Source organism: Pelobates fuscus, chromosome 1, assembly GCF_036172605.1.
Source record: "Pelobates fuscus isolate aPelFus1 chromosome 1, aPelFus1.pri, whole genome shotgun sequence".
Taxonomy (NCBI): Eukaryota; Metazoa; Chordata; class Amphibia; order Anura; family Pelobatidae; genus Pelobates; species Pelobates fuscus.
This window is the reverse complement of record NC_086317.1, coordinates 415,182,390-415,196,060: the sequence shown is the minus strand read 5'-3', so window position 1 is coordinate 415,196,060 and position 13,671 is coordinate 415,182,390. Positions and strand designations below refer to the sequence as shown.

The following is a 13,671-nucleotide window of genomic DNA, read 5'->3' as shown; positions in this document are numbered from 1 at the left end:
TTAACAGGAGCGGGAGCCGGTCATTGTAAAACTAATTTTAGCTGAGTATAAAATTCCATTTCTACATTGCACTTGCGTTTTTTTTTCTAGCAAATTTATAGATTTGGAGAAAAACCTATTAAACATCAGACTCTCAGTTCCTCGGTATAAACTAAATGCTGAGGAATTGAAAGCCAGGGAGTGCAGAAGAGACCCCCCACAGAACGTCCCTCTATGCTCCACGCAGAGCAGCGCAAATCAACAATTCAACAAAGGGATGCACCGAAATGAAAATCCTTGGCCGAAAACCGAAAATTACTTTTCCTCCAAATGATTTTAAAATATATTTTTTAAATAATTGTATTAATATTAGACTTTTTAATGAATTTAATGAATCTAATATGAAAAACTTCCCCTCTCTTTTAGTGGTTCCCACTACCCCAGTGTTCCTTTCCCCTTTCCTCTACCTTAGTGCCCCTCCCTTTTCCCCCTCCTCCCCTGTCCCATAGTGTTCTTTCACCCCCTCCCCTGTCCCATAGAGTTCTTTCCTCTCCTGTGTCGTAGTGTCCCCCCCCCCTTCCTCTGTATCGTAGTGTACCCGTCCCGTAGTGTTCTCTCCCCTGCCCCCACGTCCTGTAGTTTTCTCTCCCCTGCCCCCACGTCCCGTAGTGTTCTTTCCTCCCCTGTCCCATAGTGTTCTTTTCCTCCCTCCCCTGCCCCATAGTGCAGTATTCTTGACTTTTCATGTTTTGTTTTTTTGTTTTTTTACTAATTTGGCATTCCGCTATGGGAAAAGTTCAATCTTGCCTTAGCCAAATTATATTGCAAAATATAGCCCTGAACCAGTCACCCTAACCTTCATGCATTTCATTCGGATATTCTGAATAAGTAACCTCTATAAAAAACATCTTTGCTTCACCCACATTTGGGTTTGTTTTCTGCTAATTGGGTACCCCATTAATGAAAATGAAATGCCATTAAATTAAGCTGATGTCAGAGGGATGCCCAGTTAGTAGAAAATAAACCAGATATGGACAAGCCAAGAATGGTTTTCATAGGTGAAGACCTTGGTTACTTATTGGGAATTTTCCTTTGAAATGTATGGATGTTAGGATTTAATTTTGTCTCAAGCCTGATTAAATTTTTTGGAAGATTGTTGTTTAGTAAATAATCAGTTTCATCAAAAATAAGTTGGATGAACATGAAGCCAGTCCAAATAAGAAACTAGGTGAATAGTAAGCTAAATTTAGCATTTGAATAAGAAGCTGATTGAAAATAAAAGCTAAATTCAGCATTGTGCTGCCTTGGAGAATTTTTCCAAACTTTTTGGACAAAAATTTGAAGCTTCACTTTGAATTACAAAAAAGTCACACGTTAGCGAATAACCCTTATAGAGATGTGTAAACTAAAGTCACCGAACATGTTAATTTTTTGGGGGGGACTTGATTGTGCTTTCCCCAAATAAGAACTATGTTTTCTTAAAACATGCATGCACAGTGACCGTTTTGCATGGCTTAAAACGGATACTTTATAGCTGACCTTTTATTGAAAGAGCAGAATTTTGCATTCATGTTCTACAATGTATATTGTTTGTTTTTTATATAGTTTAGAGCAGATGCTTGCTTTGAGCCCTGGGAAGACCCCAATCAGCTTACTGCAGGAGTATGGGACTCGGATAGGAAAGACCCCTGTATATGACTTACTGAAAGCCGAAGGACAAGCACACCAACCCAACTTCACATTTCGCGTTTCTGTTGGAGACATCAACTGCACTGGTCAGTCCCCTGGGTCATCCAGTCTTCGAGGTGAAATGCCCGTATCACGGATCCACTGTGCTGTCTATATGGTGTCCATTCTGTCTTGGATGGATTTTCCATCCAGTGACTCCAATCTTACAGCATGTACTGAATAGTTGATATTTGTTTTGTTAACATGATGCTTTGCCACCATTTAAGAAAATAAGCTACTTTTCAAATCCCTCTAGATATGTTACCTCAATATTGTAACAATGGGGAGGAGGATAATCTTTCATACCGCATGATTGGTCAGGTGCATTTAATTAAGTGCTGCTCCTCCTATAACAGTATTATTTGTTCTCTGTTTTCCTAATTGGAGATTGTTTAGGAGACAGAAGGAGACATACTATATAGTTTCTCTGGTATAGTGTGTATGTTTATACTGGAGACATCATAAGAAACAACAAGGCTAGAGCTTAAGTGATTTATGAATGTCCTTAGAACGTTTTAATAACACACATCAATGTATCCTGTATACTTCATTGCTAGCTTTACGGCTATTTGTGTTCCTTTTAATCCTTGGACAACACCAGGACATAAGTGGCCTGTTATGCCTGAGCTTAGTGGGAGCTACACACCAGGGCTGCAGCCATTAATTCAGCCTCTCATCTGAAAATATGGCTATAGATGATGTGTCAATTTATGTACATTTGAACTTGTTAACTATTAGTTAAGTTGCTTGAGATGCTGTCACTGTGCAAGACCGTTGTTTTCAAATGAGTATTGACCATACTATGGTTCTGACACAAAATACTTAACTCTAAAAATACGCTAGCATCCATCTATGTGTAGCATTACTATAGCTAAATTGGCTGTTATAGCTGCTTGCTGTGGTTGGTCTTTAAAAAAAAAAAAAAAAAAAAATTGGCTGTGTGTTTTTCCTACAACTGTGAATCGGCACAGTACTGGTAATCCACTTGAATTAAACCATACCTACGTGCTATCATTGTTTTATAACTTTCAAGATGTTGTATGTCTGCAGCCATCTTACTCTGGGTACACCGGATATAATGGTCTTTGCACTTTTTTTTTTTTTTTTAAACAGGTGCATATGAATAATTAATAGCATTGTTAGTGGCGCTAGGATTAGACATCACTAGATACATTAAACATAATCAACACAATATGTCTTAAATTATTTTTTTTAAAACCATTTATTCGTAAAGTAAATACAAGCTTTGAAACCTGATTTTTTTTTAGATTTTTTTTCTGAACACATCATTTTCAAAAAACAAAAACATTTTTATTCACAGTGGGAAACAGGGAGTTACTGCTAATGATGATTGGCGACTGGCATCACACCGTCTCTCTGCAAATTGTATCAGTAATTTGTTGAGAGATTGAACATTGTGATTCAATCCCCAGAAGTGGTAATTATGCCTCAATTGTTACAACAAAAATAATTGATATATAGAACATTTTAGAGACATTGCTGCTTTAGCATTCACATTTTACTATTTTATGTGATAACTTTAGTTAATTTATATACCAATTTCCCTTTTACATCTCAGATTCTGGTTCACAATCTATCAGATTGGTATGAATAAAATAAAAAATGAGGGCATTTAGATTCTCCTTTACTGGAACGTCTTGAAACCTTTGTAAAAGCAACATAAAACCTGTGGAATTTCCGCGGAATCCTGTAGCTTTAAGATTTCTTAATCTAAGCATAGCTGACTTTAATTAACCTGCCAGACTTTAATTGTGCACTCCTCTTATTCAAATTTTTTTAATAAAAAATAAAACTGCTTTGTGTCGTTATCAGGACAAGGACCCAGCAAAAAGTCAGCAAAACACAAGGCAGCAGAAGAAGCCATGACTCTTCTCAGAGGAGAACACATGTTGGGAGATGCCAGTGAGGAAAACACGTGAGGAGTCCACACTGTATTGATCTTTCTTTCTGGGAGAACTTTGTAAAGAAGGGCTTCTTCCTTCCTACTTGTCTGTTCCTTGTCTAAATGTTTTTCTTTTGCTGTGTTAGATAACTGCCCAGTTTATAGTCTTTAGGAAAATATCGCAGGAAAGCATTCAACCTCATGGGCACATTATAAGAAACAAACCTCACAGATACCTTCAAGTTGAAATCAATGACCAGATAAGCCCTTAGAGGAAAACTATAGGGTCAGGAACACAAACCTGTATTCCTGACCCTATAGAGCTAAACCCACCATTTAGGTGTCTTGCCCCCCACTTAGCCTCCTTAAAAGCAATTAAAACTCACCCTAGTTCCAGCACTGCGCAGGTCTGCCGGCGCTAACCCCGCCCCCTTGGCGACATCATTAGAATTGACGATTTTGATCAAATCCAATGCTTTCCCATAGTAAGCATTGGATTGGCTAAGCTATAGTTGTTCTGGTGACTTTAGTGTCTCTTTAACCCCTTAAGGACGGCAGGCGTGCTATGCCGTCCTTAGGGACCTGGCTCTAAACGCCGGGGGGCGGCATAGCACGTCCCCGCCGCCCTGTATACTTACCCGGTTGCCGGCGATCGCGGTGTGGGTATTCACCTGGGAGCCCAAGGAGTCCCCCTCCTTCCTCTTCGGCCCTCCTGGGGCATGTGATGCAAGGACCTCGCAATCACATGGACGGCATAGCTGTCCACAGAAATGCCAGCAGGGGGAGTGCCTGTAATGACAGGTACTCACCCTGCTGTCTGGGGGGAAAAAAACGTTTAAAACAGTGTAAAATTAAATAATATATACTTAGATCATATATATATTTATTATATATATGATCTTAGTGTGTGTGTGTGTGTGTGTGTATATATATATATATATATATATATATACACACACACATACACTGTCTAAGTGTATTTTAATATTAATATATATATTAATATCAAAGTACATGTACAATGATATTGATTAAATATATATATATAATTATATATTTATATAATAAAATAAATATGTAAATACGTTAAAAAATTATTAAATAATAAAATATATGTAATTTCGTTCTATTTTAAAATTTATATATATTGATATCAAAATACACGTAGAACGAAATCATATATAATTATATATCACTATATATAAATAAAAATAATTTTAAAAAATTATATATATATATATATATATATATATTTATATAATAATTCTACATATACATGTATGTAATAATTTTACATAATTAGGTCATTTTATTCATGACAACCGAGGCCAAAAGTCCAGGGAATTTAATTTGCTAGCACTATATTTAACCCTGTAACTTTCCAGGACACCATAAAACCTGTACATGGGGGGTACTGTTTTACTTGGAAGACTTCGCTGAACATAAATATTAGTGTTTCAAAACAGTAAAATGTATTACGATGATATAGTCAGTGAAAGTGAATTTTTATGCATTTTTCACACACAAACGGCACTTACACGGACGATATAATTGTTGTGATACGTTTTACTGTTTTGAAACACTAATATTTGTGTTCAGCGAAGTCTCCTGAGTTTTACAGTACCCCTCATGTACAGGTTTTATGGTGTTTTCAAAAGTTACAGAGTCAAATATAAGGCTTGCGTTTCAGTTTTTTCACATTGAAATCCGCCAGATTGGTTACGTTGCCTTTGAGACCGTATGGTAGCCCAGGAATGAGAATTACCCCCATGATGGCATACCATTTGCAAAAGTAGACAACCCAAGGTATTGCAAATGGGGTATGTCCAGTCTTTTTTTAGTAGCCACTTAGTCACAAATACTGGCCAAAACTGGCGTTCAAATTAGTTTTTTGCATTTTTCACACACAAATAAATATTAACACTAACTTTAGCAAAATAAAAAATAAGTTGAAGTCATATTAAGTAAACAAATATTAAAAAAGATTCCCCTTTCAATCCATATTGTATAGAGCTAGATGTTCAAAATGTTTGGACCTTTAAATCCATAATATGCTCTAACCTAAGCAGAGGCGTAACTAGAAACCACGGGGCCTCGGTGTGAAAATTGCCCTGGGGCCCACCCATATGTCTACCCCCCATGCATGCAGGCACACACACACACATACAGACATATGTACAGACACACACACACACACACACACACACATACATGCATACAAAATGTTTTAGTCACCCTTCTGTTTCTTGCCTTTTCGGTGCAGGAGGGGGGCTTTCCGTGGGTTCAGTGTTTCAGCCTGACTCCCTTTTCTCCTTCCTCCTCCCGTGCAGCTCCCGGTGGTTGCTGGGAGGAAGTGACCGGGGCAGTCACTTCCTCACTGCATCTGACATAATCAAAGGGGGCCCGGTAGTGCTATTAAAGCTCCGCATCGCTGACAGGGCCCCCTGGAAATTCATTGCCATCGGGGGACCCTAACAGCATGTGGCCCCGGTGGTATTACATGCCGCGGTCGCAGGGCGGCCGGACCCCCTGGAGTGTCGGGTCTGGTTGCAGCTGCGACCACGGTAGATTTTTGTTTGTGTTTACATTCAGATTTAAGAAAATTCAGAAATTTAAGTCTTGTATAACCTTGGTGTGTAGAAATTCACCCCGGAGCGTATGCTATGGCTTGCAATGGCGTGTAATTTAAGTCCTGGCCAGCAGCAAAATACCACAAGTTTTAAGCTGTATATAAGTGGGTGCATTGTCTGTCTATTTATATCTGTGATCCTAGATGCCTGGTGTAATTCCTATTTTTTTTAAATATATAGTATTATATTCAATTGTGTTTGAGACAAATTGTTTTTGTTTTTGTTTTTTGTTTTTTTAAAGTGCAATGTTCTCTCCTGAATCCCCTTCGGAGAAGAATGAAATAACAGATGTATGTCCCTCACCTTTATCAAACAGGTAGATGCTTTATTAATTTTCTATTTTAAGATGTAGTTGTCTGGGTAGATTTAGTGTCCTTTCTATTAAAGGGACCACTAATTCACGCCAGATAATCATTCTGCCTTGTTGAGAGTAGTTTGATTTTGATATGCTCCTCCCTGCCCTTACTTATTTTTATATTGTGTGTTCAACCAATTCCTCATATATAATAATTATATTCACTATAATATGCTATAGATATTACTCTATGGCAGCGGTTCCCAAAGTGTGGGTCGCGACCCACTGGTGGGTCGCAGGGCGATCCCCAGTGGGTCGCGCTGACCCACACATCCAGGGCCGCCAGCAGTCAGGCAGACTGACACCAGGAGGGAGCCCGGCGGTTTGCCCTGTATGCCGCCGGGCTCCCTCCAGTCAGTCTGCCCAGCAGCTCCGGTCTGCAGCTCCGCCGGGTGCAGAGCTGCAGACCGTGTGATAAAAGTCTCGCGAGCTCCCAGAGCGTTACCATGGCAACACTCGGGGAGCTCGCGAGACTTTTATTACACGGTCTGCAGCTCAGCACCCGGCGGAGCCGAGACAGGAGAGTTACCCCAACGGACCACCAGGGAGACACTGGACCACCAGGGATGTTTAAAGAAGGTAGGGCACAGAGCCCAAACAATGCCCCCCCCACCCCAATGTAACCCCTTCTCTGTCTACCCCCCACCCCCCACCCACTGTAACCCCTTCTCTGCCCCCTCCTCCCCCTGTAACCCCTTCTCTGTCTGCCCCCCTCCCCCCGTAACCCCTTCTCTGCCTGCCCCCCTCCCCCCACTGTAACCCCTTCGCTGCCTGCCCTCCCCCCCAATGTAACCCCTTCTCTGTCTGCCCCCCTGTAACCCCTTCTCTGCCTGCCCCCCTCCCCCCCAATGTAACCCCTTCTCTGTCTGCCCCCCTCCCCCCCAATGTAACCCCTTCTCTTTCTGCCCCCCTCCCCCCCAATGTAACCCCTTCTCTGTCTGCCCCCCTGTAACCCCTTCTCTGCCTGCCCTCCTCCCCCCCCCACTGTAACCCCTTCTCTGTCTGACCCCCTCCCCCCCAATGTAACCCCTTCTCTGTCTGACCCCCTCCCCCTGTAACCCCTTCTCTGCCTGCCCCCTCCCCCCCAATGTAACCCTTCTCTTTCTGCCCCCCTCCCCCTGTAACACCTTCTCTGCCTGCCCTCCTCCCCCCCCCCACTATAACCCCTTCTCTGCCTGCCCTCCTCCCCCCCACTGTAACACCTTCTCTGCCTGCCCCCCTCCCCCCCACTGTAACCCCTTCTCTGCCTGCCCCCCTCCCCCCACTGTAACCCCTTCTCTGCCTGCCCTCCCCCCACTGTAACCCCTTCTCTGCCTGCCCCCACTGTAACCCCTTCTCTGCCTGCCCTCCTCCCCCCCACTGTAACCCCTTCTCTGCCTGCCCTCCTCCCCCCCACTGTAACCCCTTCTCTGCCTGCCCTCCTCCCCCCCACTGTAACCCCTTCTCTGCCTGCCCTCCTCCCCCCACTGTAACCCCTTCTCTGCCTGCCCCCTCCCCCCACTGTAACCCCTTCTCTGCCTGCCCCCTCCCCCACTGTAACGCCTACTCTGCCTGCCCTCCCCCCTGTAACCCCTTCTCTGCCTGCCCTCCCCCACTGTAACCCCTTCTCTGCCTGCCCTCCCCCCCTGTAACCCCTTCTCTGCCTACCCCCCACTCTAACCCCTTCTCTGCCTACCCTCCCCACTGTAACCCCTTCTCTGCCTACCCCTCCACTGTAACCCCTTCTCTGCCTACCCTACCCACAGTAACCCCTTCTCTGCCTACCCCCACTGTAACCCCTTCTCTCCCTGCCCCCTCCCCCACTGTAACCCATTCTCTGCCTACCCCCACTGTAACCCCTTCTCTCCCTACCCCCACTGTAACCCCTTCTCTCCCTGCCCCCCTCCCCCCACTGTAACCCCTTCTCTGCCTACCCCCCCACTGTAACCCCTTCTCTCCCTGCCCCTCTCCCCACACTGTAACCTTTTCTCCCCCTGCCCCCCCACTGTCGCCTTTTCTCCCCCTGCCCCCCCCACACTGTAACCCTTTCTCCCCCTGCCCACCCACTGTAACCCTTTCTCACACTGCCCCCCACACTGTTACCAGTACACACACTCCCTCCCACACTGTCACCCTCACCTCCTGTCTCTGCGTGTCCTTTTGTGTCAGTGTGTGTGTGTATTTGTGTGTCTGTGTGTATCTGTGTACATGAGTGTCTGTGTATCTGTGTGTGGGAAACTAAGTGTCATTGTGTGTATCGCTGTGTCAATGTGTGTATTTGTGTGTCTGTGTGTGTGTGTATACACTGCACACATACTCCATACAAAAACCATGCTTACATTGAAACACACGTGTATATGTATATTTTATAAACACAATATACACACACTGCATCCACTACACACACACACACTGAAATCAAACGCAAACATTACATACAAATACACCCCTGCATTAAAACACTAAAATGATCTACAAACACCCCTTCATTCAAACACCAACACTACACACAAAAAGCACATCTGCATTTAAAGTCCTACACTACATATACAAACACCCCTGCATTCAAATGCAAACATTACAAAAAAGTACACCACTACATTCCAATAGCAACAGTACATACAAATACACTCATACATGCACACATATACTTAATACAAAAACATGCATTCAAACACTGCTCACAAATATAACCCTGCAATGATGTGCAAATGGTAGATCTCCATCTGGCATATTATTGTTGAAGTTCTCCGACAGATGGAGATCTACCTTTTGGCCACACTTTCACTAGATGGGGGCCCAGAAAACATACTTGCACCACGGTCCTCTCTACATTAGTTCCACCACTAGGATAATCAACGTGAGGTGCCTGGATGAAAGAGCAGGACAACTAAATTTCTGATTCTGAGTTTGTGAGTAAGCAGTTGTATGTCTCTAAAACTGATTGCCATGATGTGTAAAGTTTCTGCCTCTAAAACTGCCATGATATATCAAAATTATGCCTCTAAAACTGCCATGTTATGCCAATTTTATGCATCTAAAGCTGATTGCCATGGTGTGCCAATTTTATGCATCTGACTGTTTGCAATGGTGTGCCAATTGAATGCTTCTGAAACGGATTGCCATGATGTGCCACGTTTATGCATCTAAAGCTGATTGCCATGGTGTGCCAAGTTTATGTATTTAAAGCTGTCATGATGTTCCAATTGTATGCCTCTAAAACTGATTGCCATGATGTACCAATTTTATGCATCTAAAACTGATTGCAATGGTATGCCAATTGTATGCATCTAAAGCGGATTGCCATGGTGTGCCAATTGTATGCATCTAAAGCGGATTTCCACGGTGTGCCAATTGTATGCTTCTGAAGCTGATTGCCATGATGTGCCCAGTTTATGCATCTAAAAGTGATTGCCATGATATGCCAATTTTATGCATCTAAAGCGGATTGCATTGGTGTGCCAATTGTATGCATCTAAAGCGGATTTCCACGTTGTGCCAATTGTATGCATCTAAAGCGGATTGCTATAGTGTGCCAATTGTATGCCTCTAAAGCGGTTTGCCATGGTGTGCCAATTGTATGCCTCTGAAGCGGATTGCCATGGTGTTCACTTTTTAAAATACGCATTAAAAGCAAGTGGGTCTCGAAAAATTACCATTTTGAAAAGTGGGTCTCGGCCCATAAAAGTTTGGGAAGCCCTGCTCTATGGTATTAAATATAACTGTTGCTTTTAGTGGCTCTTTTGCAGCTATCTTTAAAGCCTGTACAACAGTTTTGCTCACCTTCACAGGATTGTACACTAACGTAAGAATTGTCCGGAACTAAATTGGATGTCAAATTTAAGACTAAATACTGACTTTTAGAGTTTTCCAGTTCACATATATTGACCTTAAATTTGAAATTCACTTTAAATTACTGACAGATCTCAATTTAGTAAGTAATATTGCTAGTGTAGAAAAATAAGCTACTACCAGAAAGAAAAATCTACGTATCTGACTTTATTGTGATATAGTGATTTGACTTTTTTTTTTGATCTTACAATTTAAAAGTAAACCAAAATTAGAATAAAATGTATTCTTCAAAGAAATGTATAAATTCACTACTGGAAAATACATTTTAGGGATAAAATAATGCATAGAGGTATGTCTATTGTTATAGAACTAGGATGTTTGTAAAGTGCTATGTTATGGTTGTTTTTTTTATTTATTTATTTTTTTCACATATAATTATCCCTCCCGTATGGGCTCGACACTCCCGCCTTGCTCCTGCCTCGGTGCAACTTTGTGCCCGGAGAATAATAATTTTAAAAAAGTGCACTCTGAAGACTTTATTTTTATTTTTTTTTGTGCATTCATTATTTTCTTTATTGTGAAGAAGTGGTGTACGAGGTTTCAGTCTTTTGTGGACTTTTTTCACAAAAATTTAGTTGTTTTTAAAAAAATAAAAAAAAATAAAAAAAGTCTCATATGACGATTTAGTTGCCGAATATAATCATACAGAGAAATATACAAGAAGTGCGCTGTGTCTTGAAATATTCTAAAGTGCAAATGCAATTTAAATTTCATGCAAAAAAATTATGTAACACTTGCAATACAAACAGTTCCATACACCATTATTATAATATCATTCAAGTGAAGATGCACTGTGCACAAATAAAGTGTACAAACGTGCAAAAAAGAAAAATATACTTTTACCACAATATGCGCAATATAAACATCTGACCACTCTTTAGTAGAAAAATGATATTCTTATGCATGTATAGAAAAAGGGAAACAAAGAGGGAAGAGAGGAAATATAGTGTAAAACTGTATGAACAGTAGTATAAATGTAAGATGAAAAATATGCACTCACAAACGCAGAGCAGATGAGTCTGCTCTGACTATAACAGCTCCAAGCAATAAACCCAACAGAGATGCAGGTAAAAAACCACAACTTTATTGTACATAAACTTTAAAACCACAGCAGCCAACAGAAAGGACCCTCTACTTTGTTTCCTCACCGGGGCAGAGTCTCTAATGAATCTCGGTGTCTGGCGAAAGTTCCAGGAGCGAGATCACAAGTGTACCTCAATGCTTCCGGAGGACGGGGTTTCCTTCGCTGGCGTGCGTGATGACGTGGGAGGGCGCACTTGTATATTTCTGTTATATTTATTAGGGTTAGGACTCACTCTTAAAGAAGGTGCTGCTATATGTTAAATATATATGTCCTTGAATTTATATTTTTAACCCCATTGTTTTCACTTGCTTCAACCACTTGTTGTATATGATCATACATTGCATAAGCTTGCCACAACTTCAATGTACCCCATTTTGTAACCTAGTAACCTGATGCTTGCCTTTTTGTGAGCTTTGAAGTTGGTGTTTACTGAGTGAGTGCACTGACTCTTGTATTATGCATTAATTGGCTTTAGAAACACCCTTATATTTTATGCATGTTTAAAAAAGTATAGCCATCTTGTAATTTATTTATATATATATATATATATATATATATATATATATATATATATATATATATATATGAGAGAGAGAGATTTTTATTTTATTTTTTTGGTTTTCTTCTAGGAACGACACAATTGAACTAAAACCCCCGCTCTCTGCACAGCAGTCAGAATGTAACCCAGTGGGAGCTTTACAGGTAGGTCAGATCGCTTTCACTACATCCTCTGACAATCTTAAAAAAACAAAAACTGTTTTCATGTGAGTTGTTTTTTTCCTTCGTATCATTTGTCAGCCGCATGCTCTTTACACACCAAGAGTTCTTGGTTCCAACTTTTGTTTACTTAAAACACAACTGTCATGCCCTGCCCCCTCCCTTAGTGGGCCTGTATTGTGTTTTGTTTGTTTTTTGTTTACACAATTATGCATATTTTCTAGTGAGTTTCTTATGTATAACCTGAAGGTTGACAAAGGGTGTTTGTCATTGACCATCTTCTACTATAGTCACCTCCCTCCCACGGCTCAGCACTTCATTAGCGTTACATTATTGACCATTGTTTACTATCATAAGAGTTAATGCAAAGTTTCAGATTTCATGTCCAGAAAACGTCAAGAGATAAGATTTACGGGCGCCGCCATTTTAGAATCTTTATGATGGCAGAGCCAAGAAGAAGACCTGGCGAGACTGGAATAACTTTGAAAACAATAAGTTGAACCAGTCCTGGGGCGAGGCGTGGTGGTGGGGTTCAGGTTTAAGCAGGAGATCCCTTGGCTGGGAGCAGAGTGATTCATATAGTGACAGAGCTACTTCAAGTACTATCCGTTTTCCCCAGGAGCTTGTGGTGCAGAAGGGTTGGAGGCTGCCTGAATATACAGTGACTCAAGAGTCTGGTCCAGCGCACAGGAAGGAATTCACCATGACGTGCCGTGTTGAGAAGTTCCTGGAAATTGGTAGGATCATGGAGAAAGAATTTCTAATTTATTCTTAGTGTTACATATGCAGAAAATGCAACATAATTACAGAAAAAATGGCTTAAGTTTTGTGAAAATAATGGAAATACATGGTTGATGTCAACAATATTTCTTTAAACCCATGCACTTTGAGCCAGACCAATCGGAAATTTTAGACTAAAAAGTGTTGCTTCATTATGTTAAAAGTAATTTATTTTTTATTTTTTTAAATTGGGGATTGTTGGGAAAAATAAATATAGAACGAATATTTGTAATCTTTTTCTGCTAGTTTTTAACCCCTTAAGGACCAAACTTCTGGAATAAAAGGGAATCATGACATGTCACACATGTCATGTGTCCTTAAGGGGTTAAAGGATGATGATAGGGTCAGGAACACAAACATGTATTCCTGACCCTATAGTGTTAAAACCACCATCTAGTCCCCCTGGACCCCTCATGCCTCCATAAATATAGCAAAATCTTATTGTATTCAAGCCTGAAGCTGTAACTCTGCATGCTGTTTGCCTCAGAAAAACAAGCAGTCTGCTGACATCTGCAGAAGTGGTGGCCTGATCCAATCACAATGCTTCCCCATAGGATTGTCTAAGACTGACAAAGAGGAAGATCAGGGGCAGAGCCAGCATGATTCAAACACAGCCCTGGCCAATCAGCATCTCCTCATAAAGAGGAATTGAATCAATGCATCT

At 41.3% G+C, this 13,671-nt stretch overlaps 1 protein-coding gene across 4 annotated transcripts in view; it reads left to right on the top strand.

Annotated features, from left to right (window-relative positions):
• Positions 1–13,671, top strand: part of TARBP2 (TARBP2 subunit of RISC loading complex) — a 78,319-nt gene that overhangs the window by 2,850 nt on the left and 61,798 nt on the right. For 2 of the 4 annotated variants that reach the window (XM_063428449.1, XM_063428451.1), the window contains exons 2-6: positions 1,585–1,784; positions 3,541–3,643; positions 6,482–6,556; positions 12,140–12,212; positions 12,847–12,964. In XM_063428449.1, coding sequence (XP_063284519.1) covers positions 1,585–1,784; positions 3,541–3,643; positions 6,482–6,556; positions 12,140–12,212; positions 12,847–12,964 — 569 coding nt within the window. The remainder of the gene's footprint in view (positions 1–1,584; positions 1,785–3,540; positions 3,644–6,481; positions 6,557–12,139; positions 12,213–12,846; positions 12,965–13,671) is intronic. The other 2 variants (XM_063428450.1, XM_063428453.1) reach the window with 1 other exon arrangement.